Genomic DNA, 21,149 nt, shown 5'->3' on the forward strand with positions numbered 1-21,149 from the left:
TTATCTTTAAGTAGTTAAGGAGCCCTCCCTGCTCTGTCGGGTAATAAATGTCTGCCACTAGGTTCCCACCAGCAGCAGGATGCAGTTCATCCACACTTGGAATAGCTGTCTTCATAATTATTTCCAGATTTCATGTTCCTGTGGGCTTTAGCAAAAATGAGCTGTTATTCCTGAGAACTAAGCCTGTGGGCGTGGTTAAAAATGCATGCAGGGTCAATCCTGCCAGTAGCTATGAAAAAGGAGAGAGACTGCTTTTGTGTTAGATGTGTGGTATGATCTTGTTTCAAACTTGTTTCAAGGAAAGAACCGAGCACCTAATAAAAGGCAATAAAAATACTAGAAAATTCAGACCTGGGATGTGCTTGATTAATGCTTTAGGAAAAAAAAATAATAAAAAACCCCACTTCACATTCCCTCTCTGATCTGCTTCTTTCATTCACTCTCTTGGCAATGGTCCAGCTGATGGCCCACAGTGTTCTTGGGTTATCAGGTGTGTTAGCTTGGCCCCTCAGTACCTCACTGTAGTTGTTTTCTGGCCGTGATGTTAGTGCTACGAGCAGCAAGGTAAAGCACTGAACTCCATTTAATCATGCCTGTGTGACAAGCAGAAAATTTCCGTATTCACTTTTGCCACACAGAGGAGGCTCTCAGCCAGGGCAAGCTTTGCACAGCACTTGCATTCACTCAAGCAATGAAGGATTTAACAGTAATCTGGTTTGCAACATCTGTATCTAACATCCACACCTAAAGCGCTGCCCAGCAGGTTTTGCAGATCAGTCCTATTAATGCAAACCACTCCCATTCACAGGACGCAGTCAATGCCTCTGGCTTGAGTTGCTGGAGTTCTTAAAGCAAATTATGTTGGTCTTTTATACTGCTATATGCATACAACGAAGTACAAACTGTAAGTTGCTCTCTACACAGCAAATATGATTCATCTTACTGTATTTTTTGGGTTTTTTTAATTATGTGAATTGCCATCTTACAAAAAAAAATATGTTTATCTAATACTTTAGACAAACATGGCGTGTGTTCTCTGGTTGGGTTTTACAGAAGGAATTTAGTTTTTAAAATTTTCTTTCTTTTATGGTTGTTTGACATTAATTCTTAAGCAAACACTAGGGGGCGAAGACCAACCACTTTGTAATCGTCTTTCCCAAACGGCTTGCACAAAGAGCTTTCAGACTATAACTGGTCACAGGAGTTTGATTGCTCTGCTTACTCCTTGCAGTGGGAATCTGGTTATCTAAAGAGCACATTCCCTAACACTTAATGCAATAAATGTTTGGAAAGCCAACCGATGACAGAGGTGGTCACAATTTCTTGTATTCGTACATACTGTAAATTCTACTCAAAATGTTATTTGAAGTCAATCCTCAGTGCTATTCAGTTCTTCTTTTATGATGCTAAATTTAAAAAAAAATAAATAAAAATGCTGCAGCCAGCATAACTACATAGCTGTTTGCTGAGCAAAATAGATAATGTGTTTCTGATAAAGTTATTCCTGTATAGCCTAGTTGCAGCAAAATGTCCTGTAGGCATTCTTACGGGCTGTTGGGAGAAAGTACACACACACACACAAATACGTATTCAGTGCATACTTAGCTTTCATTGGACATGTTTTTTTTCTTTTCAGAAAATGTTAAAGTCTTTCCAACTTCTGTTTCATTGCATGGGGCTCTGTAAGCGCTTTATCAATATTAATACTTCTAATAATGTTTTGCTTAGCTGTCTTTCCTAATGGAAGCATCTCAAACACCATCTCCTTTTAAGACAGAGCAAGTGACACATTTGCTAATATAGCAGACTGCAAATATTTATACTCAATTCATACAAAAAAATATTAGCAAAAAAGGAAAAACAGAGCAGAAAAAAAAGAAGTGATCACTGTCTGGACTGTTACAATGCATTGTTATTGCCAGTTCATGGCAAATGCTGGGATATGTGGAAAACGGTAACTAATTGTATGTGCAAGCATTTGTTTTGCTCCTTTCTTCAAAGCAGGTAGCCCAGTGGATCCAGCAGTGGGGGAAGGAGCTTGGGGGCGAACTGCAGAAGAAGGAGCTCAAAGAGCATTTGAGAACTCATTAGGTCTGTCTCTGCTTTGAGGAAGAATCAGGTATGACTGGAGAAATTAAAAGCTCTTATCAATGTTTTCTAGTGTTCTACAGATACTAGAGATTGGTTTATTTTTTCCCTGATGTCTGTGTTATCCCGCCATAATTTAAATGGGTTACTCCTTTTCCCATCCTCTTGTACATGGAAAATGGCTTATTGCTCTTCCCTTTGAAGGAAAGGTATTTATCACTTTTCCCCCACAATCTTCTTTTAGTTTTACAGGTCAAGTATAATTCTTTCCATCTCTCTTAAGGGACCATATTTTCTGCATCAAACATTCGTTGTTCTTGCCATTCTCTTCTGAGCCCTTTCCAAGGGCTCTTCCATCTTTCTTGGTGCCCAGGCCATAACACAGCAAATTCTTTCTGATGCTGGTTGGAAAGGAGGGTTTCCATGCCGTGTAGAATGTTTCAGTTTAAAATCTCCAATATAAAATCTGTTCTTTTCACAGTTTTGCCTTTTGTTGCTTAACATGTTATTTTTGAATAACTGAAACATACAGATAATTTGTAAAGAATTTCTTCCTTGCTAGTTTGGTTATCACAGCTGAAGTTCAGAAGTACTATTCTTTGCATCAGTAAAGCTGCACATTATTTATTCCAGTGCATTAAGATAATTATGAATTCTAGCCACTCTCTGCCAGCATGCTGTTATACCACCCACGCTGTTCTCATTTGTCATTTAAGAAGTGTACAACCTAATCCATCGCCCAAGCCATTAATGATAATACAGATAAGCAAACTGTTGTCAGCGTTTGTCCCGAACTAGCCCTGTGCACATGTTAACCAGCTGTACCACAGAGCGAACAGCACCACGAATTGAGGCATAGAAGCTTCTGGCTCCAGAGTTTGACTTCACTGTACCTGACCGGTAAACAGGGTTCAGGTGTTTAGGAGGAAACACAACACCTTCCTACGCTGAGGAATTGCACCTCGCAGTATGTGGCTGCAAGGCATGAAAAGAGGGCAGGTTTGCCTTGGGAAAACTCCATGGCATGTATTGAAGAGATGTTGTTTTTCCTAAGTTTTTAATTTTGGCTGATACGGATACATTTCATTGATGAAAGAAGAAAGTTTTGGCAAGAACAGTGAAAGGACATTTTCTCTGTACTTGGAAAATGATTATCAGTCAGAACATAAGGAAGACAAATTGTTCCTCTGTGACAACTCAGAGAGCAGGCTGCTTCGCCATCAGAATACAGCTCGCAGGCAACCTGTGAAAGCACAATCAGCTGTATATTTAGAAAATAGAGGTGTAGGAGGAGCTGGTGGTAATCGAAGAAGAGTTCCTCTTTAAGCAAAGCTTGGGGCAGGAGATTTGTTACTCGCCTTGACAGCGTCAGATACTGGGAAATGTGAAAGAAAAGAAATTTGGCTGCATTCTGCTGAGCCAGAAATGATAGAAAGCAGGGAGGGGATTGTGCTGGGACATGTGAAACAAATGGAAGTTAAAGGTATGTGAGAAGTGACGACACAGTTCTTTGTGTTTAAGAGTAGAACAAATACAATATGCAAAAAAAAAAAAAATCCTTGCATCACTATCTCTTCTTTTTGTTTGTAGTCTACAAGACCTTGAGCTCTGTTCCTCCCCCAGGTGCAAATGTCTGATTGGATTATTAATATTGCATCAACTTTAAGCTTGTTTGTTTTAGCCTTGAGTCACTAAATTTTATTCTTAAAACAAACTGGTAATTTCAGATGCTAGTTAAATAATGAGTCCAGTTTTGAAAATCACGAAACACTCATTTGAACAAGGGACATGTTTTGGTGCCGAATTTATCTTCCTCTCTTCACCTTCCTTTTGTGTCTTTATTCACCTGTCTATCTCTTGCTTATTATTAAATTGACCGGGAAGGGATTTTTGTTCATTGCTTGCGTAGCAGCAGCACAGTGAGATTCTGTCTTAGGTTACTGGGTGCTTCACCTGAGCTGTCTGAGTTACACATTGTCAACAAAAACCTACCAATAGCTGCTGTACTGCATTTCACTATTATAGCTGGGGGTTTGTTGTCCAAGAGAAAAATTCTTTCACCACTCTAATTTTACAGAACTAACAATGCTTGCATCTAGACATCGAAAAAATATTCACATTTTGAATACTTCACCTCTAAAAGTTCACAACAGGATCTGCACAAGTGCAGAAAAGGGTGACTGGGACTGTAAAGATATAGTACAGTAAGATCCGCACTGTGTATAAACCATGACTTAGTACCAAACAGAATTACTCGATTACTTGGCAAGAAGTTTGAAACTAGCACAGGGAAGCACTCATCCTTGCTGCACGTTGTGGATTCACAGAACAAGTACTAAATGCAAGGTCACAGGTATCTTAGGAAGTCCTGGACTATCAACATTCAAAAGTTACACGGATATACTGGGGAAATTATCTCACTGTAAGCTTCCTTTTCAGTTTTTTGGGGTTTAGGTTTCTTTTTAAATGTTTGATTGTTTTGTTTTAATAACTCTTCCCAAGACATCTGCTACTTTGTAGGAGAAACTCTCCAGCATGGCATGATTACATGGATCTTTTATACAACTCGCTGCAGCCACTGTTATATAGGTAGAAGCCACCTGTGCTGGAAAACTAGTCTGTAATTCTGGGACGTGTTGGGAAGCTTCAAGCGTCACTTGTTTGTGGCCAGAAGGTCTCCAATCTCTTTGTTCAAGTTAATGAACATTGGAAAAACAAATTGATCTGTGATGATTTTGTAATCAGAATGAGGGTTTCAGCAGAAGAATGGGTGACACTGTCCAAACCATTCATGTGCGCATTTTTTCTTTTCCATAAGTGATTTAATGTAGGATATCTTGAGATTCAGCTTGGGTGAACAGGTCACTTGTAATCTAGTAGGAGAGAAGACTCTTGTTGGGTTCATGACAATACATAGGAGGTCATTCTTACTTAGCCTGTTCTCATCATATTAATATTTTAGACCCACACGGTAAGAACATGCAGGATCTTGGCTCCAGCTCTGTCTACGAAATACGCTACAGGCTACCTCTGCTTTACACCCATCCTCCCCTTGGCCAGGCTAGAGGGAGTCTCCTCTTTGCCCATGTGAATCATTCTCAGCCCAGCTAAGTTCAGTTGGTCTCTGCTCTGCAACCCTGTTGCAGCTGAGATGAGCAAAGCTACCCCAGGCACCCCGTGTCCACCTGGGGAAGGGAAAGTGCACAGAAAGGGGACGAAGGTGGATTAAGAAGGATGCTTAACAATTCCCGTGCTTGGTCATGAAGGCCCTGACAGCTCGTCATGATAGGCACAATGTGCAGTTCTGGGAAGCAGTGGGGTTTTTTTCTACTGTGTTTAACTGTTTGTTTTTGTATTCAGCCCAGTCTTGAAACAGAACATTCTCACTGTCTGCTGAAGGTTAGAGTCCTCTGATATGTTTCTGGGACGAACAGAATTCTATCTGACTTTCATGCTTTAAAAGTAAATAAACAAATAACTAAATAAAAGCTCAAGGGCGCACACACAGTTTGTTTTCACATGGCCTTGCTCAGTTATCCACAGCATGAACAGCAAGTTGTGTGTGTGGTTACATCTGCTTCTACGTGGTTCTGAGGGTTCAGCATGAAAAAGGCAAATGATGGTGCATTCTGAGAAAGGAGTAATACCATCAGTTAAAGTTAAGTTTACGTTTTGCTTTCGGTTATATTCACATGGAAGACCTTTTTTTTCATCAAGACTAATTTAGGATTAAGCTACTGTAAAGAGATGGCACCGTAGCTGTAAAATCTCTGTCACACCATAAAGGGCCCGATACTCAGACCACTCAAAGAAAAATCAGGTCCCTACAGTGAGCCCCAAATCTGAGCAGCATGGCACATGCACGTTTATTTCTAAGGGTGTCCACAGCCACACCAGGGTTTAAGGCTCTGAGCTGACCCAAACCTGAGGGCTCTTTTAATCCATGCTAACATCTACGCTGCCAACAGACAATTTCATAATCAGTAGTACAAGTCACATTTAAAAATCTTTTCCAGTACCAAGGTCATTACACAGCTGTGGATCCTTACTGATGTCAGACAAAGCTAGCCCGTAAGAGGAATGAATACTAGTTCTGTACTGGCTACTGGTTTTATTTCAAGGGTTTTTAAGTCCTCATTAAGACCTTTTTATCCAGTGATCTTGGATAGTTTGAGGTCTGTTGTAGTTGGAACGGTTAGAAAGCAGAACTCAGCTACTGTGAGATTAAATTTCCTTCAATGAATGGTTGCAAGGATGATATTATCCATAGTATTACCCAGTTTTTCAGGAAATGGTCAGTCTACAGATCCTGCCCAGGGGTGGGCTTGAAACAAACTGCTTGTGTTTCTTTTTTCCAATGTATTTGTAGCTTTTTGAAGATTTGGAGGATCACGGTTTTGAATCCTTTCATGTGTATCACAAGGTTCTTGGTTGCTAGTGAAACACAAGAGGAACTGATGGAAAGGCAGATATTAATGATAAAGGACTTGGAGACACTTGGGAATGTTCTCCTAACAGGAAAGTCCTGGGGGCAGCCAAGCTTTCTAAATGCACCAGCACAGGAGGGTTTAACAGAGAAAGTGAACGCGGTGACCAAGCAAGAGTGATGACTAGTGGAAATGTTTAATTTGGATTTTCAATTTTCACAAGTGTTACTAGGCTGGTGGGTTTTAGGATGGAAGTTCTTTGGAACCAATCGGCTATGAGGTCTCTAAACAGAGAGTTTGAATATGTTTGAAATAATCGAAATAACTTTCTAAATCATTGTAGTCTGGCTGATTTATTTGATTGACTGAAACTTGTCTGTTGCTGAATCCTAAGGGGATTTTGTAGAGTGCTTCATTCAGGTAGTAACCTCAGCTGGATTTGAGTTCGGTAACCCTGGACCGATTAAGGGTAATACTACTTCCCAAATAGGGAGTTAATGTTTTAGGCAGAGTTTGAAAGGGCTCTGATACTTCAAAGTCCTTTGCCTGCTGGGTAGGCAATGTAAAGGTTGCAAGTCAGAGATCACTGCTCTGGAAGGTTATTCTTCTCTGTGTCCCACAGAAGAAACTAAAACTGCAGAAGAAAACAGACTGACTTCTTTGGTGAGGTTGAGAATACAATAATTTTCAGTTGTCCTTATTTTTACTGGGTTCACGTTCTTCCTTTGCTTGTGCCATAAGAAAAGGTAACAGTTTGATTTCACTGTGGAGTCTCAGTCTGGATGTTTCAGGTGAAGGTGTATAGAAACGCCAAGATAAACCTTCCTTGTCTGTGCCTTTGAAATCTACGCATGTGAGAGATTATTACATTTGTAAATAAACTGTTTGAGTGCAAATGGGATGGTGAAAAACAAAATTTTCAGTGTTTAATTGTTTAATTTATATGTGCCAGTGCACAGTCTTCGCTTTCATCTCTTCTTGCCTGCATCCCAAGCAGATGTATAGCTGCGTGTGGTGAAAGGATTATTTTCCTCTGTCAGGTTTCACACTGTGAAGGAAGAGCACCTTGACCTTGCTTGATGGGTTGCCTCAGTGGAGTCCTACTTTCTTGTGTCTCAGCTTAGTTTTAAGCTAATATTTGTATAGCCTGACATACGGCATCTGGCTGAGCAGGTACACATGCCATCACCCATGCACTGCATATGCATTTTTTATGAGCCAGCTACACTGAAGTGACTACAGCAGCTGAAACCACCACACAGACACCACTAAGTCTTGCAGAAAGCAAATGGCCGAGGGTCACAGGGGCCCTGTAGTTTTGTTTGCAGTAAAACTGAGAGCATTCACCTTTTTTTTTTTTTTCAGAAAAGGCTGGCAGGCAGGAAAGAAATGCACACTAGTTACATGTTACTTCATAGTGTGTTAAGGTGACGATTAAGTAGAATTGAGTAACATTTGTCAACAAATGAGAGTGAAACTTTTGCATGAAGAAATAAAATTAAGAAATTGTCATGAATTAAACCACTGGAAAAACAGCATGAGGTACATGATTATTTTTAGTTCTTTTATCTAATCTCTGTGCATTTTTTGAAAGTATGTGTATTACTTCAAATCTCTTACAAGACTTATTCAGCCTGCCATATAAATATGTTCTCCTTCCCTTCCCCTTCCCTTTTCCACGTTTCATTCTTGAAAAAATTAAACGTACCTTGATATCTTTATACAAGGGTCTGCAAGTTAAAAACCTACTTTAACAATTCCTGAATTTATTAAATATTGCCTTTTTCCTCACACACAGACCTCTCACTGACTCACCCCTTACACCAGCTTTGGTCTCCAAAGAAGCAACTGGTAGAAATCTTGCAGTAAAAACCACAAAAAACTTTGCTATAGGACAAAGCAAGTATGCCAGCTATTTGTCTTGACTGATTTTCCTATTTGACTGATTGAAAAAACAAACAAACAAACAACCCAAGCCTTGGAGAGCCAGCAGGACATGAACTTACTGACCTTTGTGATACAACAGTTTCTGTACTTATTGAATCACGGGGATGGGCTGAGGGCTGGGGAGGGGGACCTGGGGGCTGGCCTGGGCAGTGAGGTAAGGTTACATATAGGCGGCTGCGGCAGGTTTGAGAACACCAACGGAGCATATTCCCTGGCGGGCAGCTTGGCGAGCGTGGGTCCTGGCATCATGAGCGAGTGCCCCTTTGCGGGGAACAATTATCTGTGAGTTCCTCATCTCTGTGCTTTGCTTCGTAATGTCAGTTCAAATGATATCATGTTAAATGTAAAATACAAATTCTTAGAGAAGAATTAACGATTCTCAACAAATAGTTGTAGCTATTGCTGAAGGAAAAGGGGTTGTATCAAGGACTTGTCTGAGCTCTTGTTATGTCATGACCTTGATGTAATGCTTACCAGCCATTACTGGGACGAGGTATTTCAGGTGTACAGTTTTTCTCCAAAGCCCACGTTAGTGCCTCGGTTTTCTCAAAACAAAGTATCGTTGGAGTTGTAGATGCATCTGTTAGAAAAAAGGCAGGTATAGTCACAGTTCTTTAATTAAACGGTTTATACGTTTCCTTAATTTTTTTCTTAGATTTAATTTTAACAAGCTATCTTTGGAAGACGAAAAAGATGATAAATCACAAGAAGGGATAAATAAAGCCAGCAAAGGTGGACTTGTCTATGGAGACTACCTACAAGTAAGTTTCAGTGAGGATTTCATGTTTACTGCCCTGATCACTCGTAAGCCTTGAGCCAGGAGCTGGGACTGACGCCCCGCAGCCAGCCAGCCTAAGCTGCTCCCCTCTGAACTCCCCACGTGTGGTCACAGGCACAGATGCCTGTCCCAGCTGGGATGGTGCAGGTGGACGTGGGATGGCTTCTCAAACCGCAGGGAAGCTGGGCATTTTGAGGGTTTTGGTAGGGAATCATTCATACGGGTAAACTTAAACTGTGGAGTGGTGCACCGCAAAAGGCTTTCTTTGGTCTGACAATCACCACTTGGCAATTTCTCCAGGTCAGCAGGCTATGTGAATTATTACTATTAATAATTGCATGAAAGCCCAGAATATTTGGCTGGAAAGATATGTTGCAGAAATCTAGGGGGATGGATGATTACTGGGACACACACACAAAAGAACTCCCAAACAAAAAACTGCAACAGCTAGAAGTAATTAAGAAATGAGTAAAAATAAAATGCCCTAAGTAATAAAAGAATCCAGACTTGGTTTTTTGGGTTTTTTTTTTTTTTATTTTTTGGTAATGGCAAGAACTGAAGTGAGTGGAATTACTCTGTGCTTGTGAACAGCAGACTGACTTGTTGACATACTATGTGGAATCTTGCAAAAGTTTCTTTTAAAACAACTATGATTAGATTGTAAATTTGACTCAATAAAAAAATCAGTAATGCCAGAACTAACTAGTACAGCCTCAAATCAGAGCTCTTGTGCAGATGTGATTACGTGACTACACAGAATTTTACTATAAGTCCACTTCCATGGATTACATCAGTATAGGTGTAAGAACTAGAAACATGCTGGATATTTTATTTTATCTTTTAAAAAATAATTAAAGAGACCCTTAAAATGGTTTCCCAAACTTTATTATTTGAGGTATATTTACATGTTCCATTTTGGGAAAGATTTTTTTTTTCGTTGAAATAAAAAGTAAAAGTGACACCTGAGATCATTTAGTCTAACTTCTCATACAACCTGAAATATGAAACATATATATTTATTAAAATATCTTCCTTAAATATTAGCTCTACACAATAGGACTACCATTACTAATATCAGAATTGAGAGCTTTATAGAACAGTCTTATCTTTATTTTTTAAGCTGAACAAAATATTGAATGCTCAGGAACTTCAGAGTGAGAAGAGAGGAAACAAAATCCATGACGAGCACCTTTTCATTGTGACACATCAAGGTAAGCAGTCGGGAGTTCGGGGTGGCTAAGCAGCATTTTTCCCAAAGGGAGTTATTCAGTGCTGAACCATGCAGTACACGATTTGTTTTGATTTTAGACACATTTGCTACAATTGCTCTGTCTTTCATCTGCATTTATATTCGTATATATCCCTAAATAATTTGTAAGTCTGTAATCAACTCTATGCTTATGAAGCCATAAGTATAACCTTTGTATTTGTTAAATCAAGATTCGGATGGTTCTGTTTCTAGGGAAATTAAGGTGGCAAAATTCGTTCCCCTCAGAGTAACAGGCTGCTATGCAGTTTATTGTGGCAAATTTTGTGCATTGGCTTGTGCCTTCTCTGAAACTACAATTCAATTTTAACCATCCAGAGCCTGTCTAGAAGCCAGCATACTGGTTGGGTCCTTCCTAACTGCTGATACTCGTGTGTTTTGTGGGCTCTGGCCTGATGATATTTTCCTGTTACTGACAGGGAAAGATTTTAAGCAGCTCTAGAGCTAGCTCTTATTGGAGTATCAGATCCAAATTTTCTCTTTCCTCTTTTCTTTTGTAATGAATATTCTGTACATCAGATATCTGATGTAAAAAAAAATGCTTTAAAAAATTCTGTCAGCGCTCTCGATATGCTAGATTATTTCATGTAATGGTTTAGGTACAGGGCAGCATACTATAACAGGCAATACATTTGTGTATCAGCATCTATTTGTACACCAGCAGTGTAAACGTAGGCTATTCGTTTCAAATCAAAATGTAAGAAGTTTACCTCTTCCATGCTACGAAGAATAAACAAAGCAATGTTGAAGTTACTGCTAACGGTGCCTTTCATGTTGTAGCTTATGAACTTTGGTTTAAGCAGATTCTGTGGGAACTGGACTCTGTGCGGGGGATCTTTCAGAATGGCCACGTAAGTTAAAAGCAAATACTAATCTTGGGAAAATGCAGCCCTCTCTTTCTTTTGCCTCCTGCCTTCCAGCCTGAAAAATATTTGAGTTTACTCTTTTTTAAAAAAACACCATAAAAAAAATCCACAATAAAATATGGCTGAGTGTCTCTTATACCCTGATAGTACAGACATTTGATTGGCAAAATCTTATTTCCTCCTGAAAGCTGCCTTTTGTGTAGATCACTCTCCAAGGTGGATTTCAGTGGCCAAAATGCTCTCATATTCTGCTTGTACTGGATAAATACAGAAACGTAACTTGGGAGTGTTCTGCAAAAAAAGCATGCTCAGAGGCAAAACTGAAAACCAGAGGGCTCACAGGCATTTTTATGTTGAAAAGGCACTTCTGCCTTTGCTCAGTTTTTTTTTGAAGTCTACGTACTATGTCTTTCCATCCAGTATCTGCTATATGAAAGGAAAACAGTTTTTGGTAGTTGCGTTTCATTATATCCAACAGAAAAGTGATAATCAAAATCACAGTGTACAATTGTCTAAGAATTTCTGAAACTGACAAATATAAGAGGAATATTTTGAACATCTCTAAACATCTGTCCAAACTAAACACACCTCAAAAATAGAGACAAAGGAAAATTCCTGACTTGATATGACAGCCACAGAAAAAGGCTGACTGTGTGTAGTTTGAGAAATACCTCAAATAACATCGTGAGCATGTGTATATGAAGAAAATTTGAAACTAAACCACACTGAAAGAAGGAACCTTTTTATCATAATGTCCAGTGAAAATGTCCTCAGTGGTCCTCCACATTCATAATTTTGTTGGCTTTTTAGTTGAACATTATATTGAATAATAACTGATCCAAAACCGTTCTTAAGTAGAATAATTTTTCATTATTTATTTTTGTGAAAAGAGAAACTTTGCTTATAATCAGAATTTGAAATGTCAATGTAAAGGTTAAGTATAGAGCCAGGTGATTAAGGAAATGGTTATCATCTTTCATTTTTGTAGTTTAATATTTTCAGGTTACATGTCCAGGTCTTAGACAGAAGTTTCATCCAATTTAAACCAACAGGAATTTTAGCAGACTCCTCTGCAGGCAAAGTGTTCAGCTTTAGCCAGAAGGCAGTTCCTGTGTCTTCCATTTAATATTTTCTATTTCCCACCAGATGCAGTCTTCTCTGTTTTCCTCTACTTGCTAATGCACATCTCTGATGAACATCTTTTGAAATATGGTCTCCTGGTGTACTTCTCAATACTCCTCCTCTCAACTTTTAAGTTCTTTCCAAGCCTTATGACTTGTTCCTTCACAATAATAGAAATTATTATAGAAGTGATTAAAATAGAAAGCACAGTATAATTATCTGATGGCATCATATACCATTAAAATAATGTTGCAATCATCGGAAATGATCATGATCTAAATAATTTTAGTTTAGAGTTTAATTTCTTGTGGTGATTTCTATTTCAGTCAAAAATGTAGGAAAGAAAAAAAAATCTATATATTAGGCCTAGTTGTGATGTATCATCAGAGAAAAACAGATTTCTGTCTTTGAAAATTATAGTTTCAGTTTTCAGTTAAAACCAGGGCTCTCTATTCAGTGTGAGATTCTGCTGCTATGCTTTTCATGTGGAAAGGACTTGGGAATGTGTACGACAGTGAAAAGACCCCAAATAAATAAGTAGGATATAAAAAGAACACCATTCTGTCTGGTTATGGTCTTTATTTTTTCTACAGGTAAGAGATGAGAGGAACATGCTGAAGGTTATTACTCGAATGAACAGAATTTCAATGATTCTGAAATTACTTGTGGAACAATTCTCAGTTTTGGAAACAATGACTGCATTGGATTTCTTTGATTTCAGGTAAAAACTCTCTCTTCCTCCACAGGAATCCACAGGCTGGTATTCCCAGCCTTAGACCTGACTGTGGGTTTTTTTACATGCGCTGGCTGCTTGTAGCACACGCAGCACTCGGCAAGGTGAGAGTGTGCCTTAGAGAGGCACCAGTGACATTGCAGCGTGAGGGTCAGCTACGGCAAGGTGAGCGTGAGTGCCAGCCCAGCGTGCTCTGCAATGAAGTACAAGTTAATTGTTGGTGTTTGCGTGTGCTGCGGCTGAATGGTTTCAGAGCAAAAAGGTGAAACGATAGAAACAATATAGAAATGGCTCACGGTTCTGTTAACAATTTACTTGAAACTGCGCGGTAGCAGCCGTGTGCTGTGGCAAATCGTACAGCGCCTGAGTGAGAGAAGCGTGCTCCCCGTAGGCTGTGGGGCAGGTGTTTCAGCGCGCTGGGTTTGCACAGTGTTTCCCTGCTCTGGGATCTCAGTGGCTTTGCAGTGCTGCAGGCTTCACGGGCCTGAAGGAAGCACCGCCACCTCCTCTTCTCTCCCCAACAACCTCTGCTCTGCAGCAGCTGCCCAGCATATTGCTGGGCTGGATGGTCGGTACCTCTTCTGCCTTCTGCCCAGGCTTTTCTCGGGATCCCTTGGCTTGGCTCGCTTCTCCCATGGCAACCCTATTTCTTCCCTCACTCCAGCTAGGATCTTCCACTACACTACCATGCGTGACAGCTTCATCCACCGTCTGCCTTCCTTTTCTTGTTCTGCTTGTGTAACTCACCTGACTCCTGACCTCAGTGCCATCCAGCATCCCGTCCACTTCTGCACGGTTTTAGTACCCTTTCCTTTCTGTCTTTGAATGTTCCCTAACTATAAGGCATGTGAAACTACAATTTTGCTTCTCTTGGAAGTTTGAAACATCTGTATTATCTAGCGTTATACTACAGCAGGGGAAATCCACCAGGCAGTCATCTGTTTTGATGCATTCTTGCTTCTGCTTTTCAACTACTGCCATTTGATAAGCAAACATAAGATCAAATCAATGATCTGTTTCTGCCAAATCTTATATTTGCAATTCAAAGTGCATTACAATTATCTAGTGAAGTGCCATTTCAAATTACTTTTATTAATATTTTTTTCAGCGTGGTCACACCATTTAACTCTGAAGAACTCCATTAACAAATCCCACAAACGAAACCCACTAAATATTTTTCTGAGCATTATTCCACCGTGTACATAGCAATTATTCTGTATAACAAGTCTATTTAAAACCCATTCATTGGCGCTTTAATGGCATGGAAATATTTGTAATAGCTGTTTGGGGTGAAGCTGCTTATTCTGTCTGGAAAGGAAATGATAATTCAGTAATGTTTCCTCCTGTACATCACACACGCAAAGCTGCCTTTTTAAAACACAGTACAAAAATAAGTGTGTGTATACATCTGTGTATACACAAGCAATATATAGCTGGAAAATTAGAGTATGTTATACATACATTGTAGTTGCATTAGAATCACCTGGGTATTTTCTTTTCTTAGCTGCAATCATATAAAAAATGATCAGATAGCTATTTGATATTCTTCAAATATGAAATATGTATTATTTTGTTGAGAACCAGAGAATGTCATCATTGTAAAATAATATCCTGCATTTTCCTATCATTTCTTCTGCCCCAAGATACTACCTAAGCCCAGCTTCGGGTTTTCAGAGCCTGCAGTTTCGCATGCTGGAGAACAAAATTGGTGTTCCCCAAAGTCTGAGAGTGCCCTATAACAGAAGGCATTATCGTGATAACTTCAAGGGACAGGATTATGAACTACTACTGAAATCAGAGCAAGAACCAACGCTATTGCAACTTGTGGAGGTAACAGTGTTTATCTTAGACCTTGCTTCGTTTTCCCCCATCTCCCCGGAATGTCCTTCACTGGTGTCAGTGACAAACTGTTCTTCCTTGAGAGATGCAAGCATGCTGGCAATTTCTCAGTCAGTTGTGTTTTGGATTCTTACCAAACTTTGTATGAAAGAGTTAGTCATTAGTAAACTGACTGATTTTTCACAGCATTTCCTCTTGTCTAGGAAAGTCTGACTGTTAAAACTAGTAAACTGCATTGTGGAAGTATGAGCTAAGTATATAAATGTACTGTTTCATTTGCATTGTTTTCCATGACCACAAACCCGTTTTAAAAGAAAACTTTAACAATATTTCCACTGTTAATGATGGCTATCAGAAACGTTAAAAAAAAAGAAAAGGAAAAATGACAACCCAAAATGGAAAAGATGTTTAACAAATGTTTCATTATCACTTACCTTGATTTAATGACTTTGCCTCATAATTATGAATGACTCAGTAATTTCTCTAACTCCCTTGCCATGTTCATATGCAAAATTAATGGAACTTTCTAAAGAATAATGGATTATAAACCTCGGTAAAAGCATCCACTCCTATTAGCCCTATCCGTTTGTCTAATGACATCTGATACAGTATATGTAAGACATTTCTCTAGGTTTTCAACATTCATTAAAACTTCATGCTCTTGTATCTTTCAGATGAGAAGGAGCTAAATTAAGTGATCTCTAAAGGGAGTTTGCCATAACAATTCCTAATATTTTTCCCTACTAATTTCATTCCCATTATTACAAAGAAATCAAAGAGAAAGCTTTGCTAACTGCCAAGTAAATTTGTCTTGTACCATCACATATTGTGGTGGAAGGGCATGACAGACTGCTTGATCAGTATTCAGTCTGTTTGACAGGATAAAACCCAGTTTTATAATGGTTCTGTATCTTCCTTCTGAGATTTATCTGTACAGTTATCCTATATATGTGGATTAAGAGTGTTTTCCTGTATCTGCAAGGGAGTTGGTTTTAAAGATAACTCAGAATGTGACAGCTTTTGTCTTCCAACACTGGTCGTTTAGCCTGGAACCTGTGGCTGTGTTTGCACAGCACTGTTACACAGGTATAAATCATCTATGCAGATGTGCTTACGCCAGCAATAAGCACCTCTGCAGGATATGAAACTAGAACAACTGTAGCACTTTAATTCATGTTGCTGTAACTAGTAATTCTACAGTAATGCGGTTGCATTGTTAATGTTTGAACACATCATTATTATTATTAAAGGCGTGGCTGGAAAGAACTCCAGGACTCGATGCAGAAGGATTTGATTTCTGGGGACAATTTGAAGTGAATGTTTTAAAAGGTCTAGAAGAGGAATTTGCCTTGGTGCAGGTATATAATGTACTCTTGATCTATCTATAAACAGCGACAGCTGCCAAAACGACATCCTGACATAAATTTGACTTTTGGCCCACACAGGTTCTAACTTGTTCTACTTAATCTTCAGCAGCCTCTGTCTGCAAGAAGGAGAAAAAAATTGCAGTTTTCATGAAATCTGAATAAGTTTCTAATTTGACATCTAAGATGGTTTAAAGCATGTGAGATACATGGATGATTTTGAATGCAGAAGGGAAGGGACAGTATCAATGGAAGGGTTGAAACTGATTTTACTGAAACTACAACTTTACCTGTAGTTAGTACTTGCATCTACAGTTCAGAGTAAACACAAAGCTTGGGCCCCTGAGCTATGAGTATGCAGTGTCTAACTATAAAGAACCCAGTTCTATTTAAGTGTGTGGCAACTTGCTGCTATATGATCATTTGAATTACACTGGCAAATAAGCACAAGAAAATCCCCAAATATTCTAAGACCTGTAGTTTTAAGTACATTTTTAATGGAAAAAACCCCATAATGTAAGAATTAATCTATTTCCTGAGAACACCTGTTTACAACTTTCTTACTTACATAAACTTTTTTTATTTACAAGGATGTCTTCTTTTTGCCTCGAAAAAAAATCAGACTTCAAACAAATGAAGATTAAGTGTTTTTAAGGCCTCTAGATCAAAAGAGAAGTGATAAGCTGCCAGTTTGTTTGAGCATTCATTCATCTGAATTGTGTTGACAGCTACTTAATTGTACATTTTGTGGTAGTGTTTTTTAAAGGACTCGTCTATCTTGTTTGAAAATACAGTTCTTACATTTACGATGTAAACATAGAGAGTATTATCATGAAAATAAGTTACATCATGGGTCATTCAAGCGCTCAGTTTTCCCTATTGAATTCTAAAACCCGTTTTTGTTTGAAATATCAAAGGCCAAACCAGAATCAGAAGAAAAAGATGATGACTTATCTGAACTCCAAAAGCAGAAAGATGTATTACTTTCGTTATTTGATGAAAAACGCCATGAACACCTGCTTAGTAAAGGTAGATTGAATTAATGTATGTCACTATGCACTTTTTATCTGTGATATATACAATCACACAATAGCATTAAATTTGCAGAAGAATCAGTAACAAACTAAGGACACTTGTGTTTTGCAGGAGAAAGACGACTGTCTTACAAAGCACTGAAGGGTGCCTTAATGATCTACTTCTACAGGTAATGCTAGAAGGTGTATCTTTAACGCTGACTGTCAGCAGGAGAGGTGGAGGTTAAGGACTGCAGCACAGGTTGATTTAGGTTGGAACAGGACTTGGAAAGTATTCGTGTCCAGCCCTCCACAAACCCCCAGACCAGTTAGATCCAACTTGAAGGTCAGACTGGGCTGCTGAGGGCTGCGTCCAGTTGAGTTTTGAGCATCTTCAAGGGTGGAGGTTACGTGGCCTCCCTGAGCAGCCAGTGTGTGTCTGACCAGCTGCTGCTTCTCAGGTTGTAACTAGTAAATGCCTTGATCGAACTGTTCTACAGAGTGTCCTAGAAAGATTTAAAATATTTATCCAAGTATGAGGGAAAAGGCACAGAACAGGTCTCACACGGCAGAGACGTCTGTTAGAATTCTGTCTACTGACGTTTCAATAGCAATTTAGAAAAAATATACATTAAGTCACCATTATGCACTGGTGTAGCAGTAGTTTGAAAAACACCGCATCTCATAAGAGGTCTCATTCTCTTTTCTTTCATTTTCCAAGGGAGGAGCCTCGTTTCCAGGTTCCCTTTCAGCTTCTTACCTCCCTTATGGATATAGATGTTCTCATGACCAAATGGAGATGTAAGTTCCACTTTCTGACTGTGACATTCTCTCTTTTAGATGCAAGTAAATCGTTCTGTTTCACACTCCTTTAGACAAGGTACACCCAGAGTTTTAGAACTGAGCTCCTGAGTTCGTCCTTTAGCAATGACTTTTTTTTGTTTGTACTTCAGCCAAGAGGAAAGATCAACAGCTCCTTCAGTGATCATTAGATACACAGGTACAGCTATTACTTCCATGACATGATATAAGTTAGGTGAACAATTTTATTTAAGGGACAGGTATATATTTTCCAGTGTCTCCCAAAATGCCATCATGACGTCTCTTCAAATGCAAACGCTCCTTCTGCTCCTTCCCTATATAGACATTCATAAATGAATGTATTCTGTATTAACAGAGCATAATAATGTATAAGCGTTAGCGTATTCATTCTGTAGCAACAATTGTTTTATATTAATTGACTGAAGAGTGGGGTTTTTTCCATTTTGAAGTATGTTTCCTGCATTTAGCTCAGAGTCCTGCATTGCTGAAGACCCAGTAGTTCTGTCTCTCTGTAAAGACCTCTGTATGATCATATTTACTGAAAACTAGTATTTCAGTGATGCACCTTGATGTGACCCTTTGGTTGTACCTTGACACTGAACTTATGCCCTGATTTTCCTCCCTGTATGACTTAGATAACCATGTCTGCATGGTGCACAGAATGATTGGCAGCAAGGCTGGCACCGGAGGCTCGTCAGGCTACCACTATTTGCGCTCAACGGTGAGGTAAGGACAACGTGTTTCCCCCATTGCCTGCAATAAGGCGGTTCACAGAGACCCTAATGCCAAGAGACAGATTTCATGCCACTCGCTGAAGGCCAGAGGGGCTATTGTTTCTCTTTGGGGACTCTGGCATTTCCTCCTGGATGCTGTACGTGTATTTATTGGGTTGACATATGTAAATTCCAAACCTTCTAGGGCAAACAGAACTCCTTTTGATTGCTCGCGCAAAGTGCCACGTATAATTCTCCATCAAGAGGTCCAGGTGTCACTGTAATGGCAATAACATTAATCCTGCATTCTTTAGTTTGCATGCAAGTGAGCCCAAGTTAATGAGGTGATACAGGCTGGAAGCGAGTCCCGTCTGCTGTGCAGCTGTGACAGTTTTTTTGTTCCTTAGCAGGACCTCTAATCATACAACCTAAGGTGCTTCAGTTTAGGATTGAATATATTCTTAAAGCTGGTAGTAATTAATACCCTCAAGCTGTGCAGGCAACAATCAGAAACGTGTTTTCTTCTGTTGGATGAAGCAGAAAAGGAACTTAAAAGGGGTGGTTGGGGGCTCAGCACCGAACTCTTTGAACAGGTAGAACTTTTTATACAAAATGTGAGGACTCAGCTAGACAGTTCAAGTCTTTGAACTGCTACTATGTCCTGACAGTCCTGAACCACATTATATCAAAAAACACAAGGATACTTTGAGCACCTTCTTTTAAGAGAAGCTTCTTTGAAGTTTGTTTTCAGACAGAAACCATGGATAGCTGGTGACTGCCACATGCGGCTGTGGGCAACAATTCCCATCACAACCATTGTTAACAGAGGGTGGAACAGAAAGCAGACGGTTAGATTCAATTTGAAGATTAAATGTTTGCTGTCTTTTTCAGCGAGCCTTCTCACTCTTCCTTAATTTCAGGTTGACAATCTTCCTAGGTAAATTCTATTTTGTATCTACCACAAGAGTGGAGGTCTAGAGACTACAGCCTACATACTCTGCATTTTCAGAAGAACAATGTGACTGTAGCAACTGTATTTCCTTTTTAAGTCATAACCTGCTATGCCCTAGGAACAGTTAGGATTGGATTCTTACTCCAGAACGGTCAGGAGGAGGGTTGGTGCAGGAACCTTATTAAATAAGTAAAAAAAGATGGAATGATTCCTGAGGATTTTGAAATTATGGCCTTCTATGCCAGTATCACCGTATTAATTGTCCTGATTGTCTTTTTCAGTGACAGATACAAAGTGTTTGTGGATTTGTTCAATCTTTCAACTTTTCTAGTTCCAAGACACTGGATACCAAAGATGAACCCAACCATTCATAAATTCCTTTACACAGCAGAATACTGCGACAGCTCCTATTTTAGCAGCGACGACTCTGACTAGCCTGCCTTTTGAGGCTGGTTGCTTCAGGACTTTCACCTCAAGTGGTGCCATCCCTCAAATACAACAGCTATTCTCACTGAGTGTGGGTGTGTAAATACGTATTTATGTATGAAAGCTATGTGAATAGTATGATCTGCTTGTGGAAGAAACTTAATTGTTTGTAGAAAAAATAATCTGTATTGAGTTAGCCTATATTAAAACTAAAATCATACCCCAATTCAAGTCTTAGTTGGCTTCGTAAAACCTACAGAGAGAGAGGGAGCAAATTACACAGAACTACCACAATCATGTCTTATTTGTACATATTTATCTATTTGTTTGTTTGCCTAATGGTTATTATTAATTTCCCTCTAGTTGAGCATGTAATTAGCCTCATCACCTGTAGAAGACTATTAGTTTCTGAGCTCTAGTGGCATTTCAAAAGGAATTCTGGGTTAAGAGTTTCAAAAGTGAGATTTAAAAAATTAAGTCTTGATTTTATAAAAACCCAAGCATCTTGAACTTCTACACCCATCAAGAACTATGTTATTGTCTATGTGTTACGTATGATAACATGTAATATATTTCCTCCCTTCCATAGAAATATATCTGCTGTTCTTAACATTAAGTAAGTACTCACTTTGCACTTCAAATAAAGCAGTATTAAAGTTCATCTTTTGTTAAGTTGTCTTCTAACGCAAGCATGAAGTTCAAACAACAGTTTCATGGGCATTTTAAGTTTTTTTTTATTCAAAATATCATTGAAATAAGGGTAAAATTGATATAAAGCGAGACAAATTTGTC

At 39.1% G+C, this 21,149-nt stretch overlaps 1 protein-coding gene across 4 annotated transcripts; it reads left to right on the forward strand.

Annotated features, from left to right (window-relative positions):
- The first annotated feature begins 8,636 nt into the window (after nucleotides 1-8,636).
- TDO2 (tryptophan 2,3-dioxygenase) lies at nucleotides 8,637-21,018 on the forward strand. 4 transcript variants are annotated; one of them, XM_005438645.4, is made up of 12 exons: nucleotides 8,637-8,744; nucleotides 9,118-9,223; nucleotides 10,361-10,451; nucleotides 11,288-11,358; nucleotides 13,089-13,216; nucleotides 14,872-15,058; nucleotides 16,318-16,425; nucleotides 17,349-17,460; nucleotides 17,578-17,635; nucleotides 18,166-18,245; nucleotides 18,902-18,992; nucleotides 20,213-21,018. In XM_005438645.4, the coding sequence occupies exons 1-12, from the start codon at nucleotides 8,710-8,712 to the stop codon at nucleotides 20,364-20,366; spliced, it is 1,221 nt and encodes a 406-aa protein (XP_005438702.1). In that variant the 5' UTR covers nucleotides 8,637-8,709; the 3' UTR covers nucleotides 20,367-21,018. The 4 variants fall into 4 exon arrangements, 3 of the variants coding, with proteins under 3 accessions (XP_005438702.1, XP_027660333.1, XP_027660334.1); XM_027804532.2 differs by having other exon boundaries at nucleotides 20,263-21,018; XM_027804533.2 differs by lacking the exon at nucleotides 20,213-21,018 and adding an exon at nucleotides 18,398-18,444 and having other exon boundaries at nucleotides 18,902-18,989.
- Nucleotides 21,019-21,149: the final 131 nt, after the last annotated feature.

Source organism: Falco cherrug, chromosome 1 (genome assembly GCF_023634085.1).
Source record: "Falco cherrug isolate bFalChe1 chromosome 1, bFalChe1.pri, whole genome shotgun sequence".
Lineage (NCBI taxonomy): Eukaryota > Metazoa > Chordata > Aves > Falconiformes > Falconidae > Falco > Falco cherrug.

Bases quoted from the DNA above. Each gene is read 5' to 3' on its own strand.
- TDO2 (XM_005438645.4), top strand. From the start codon at position 8,710: ATGAGCGAGTGCCCCTTTGCGGGGAACAATTATCT. The intron at 11,359-13,088 runs GTAAGTTAAAAG...TTTTTTCTACAG, and splicing joins GGATCTTTCAGAATGGCCAC to GTAAGAGATGAGAGGAACAT. The intron at 16,426-17,348 runs GTATATAATGTA...GAAATATCAAAG, and splicing joins AGGAATTTGCCTTGGTGCAG to GCCAAACCAGAATCAGAAGA.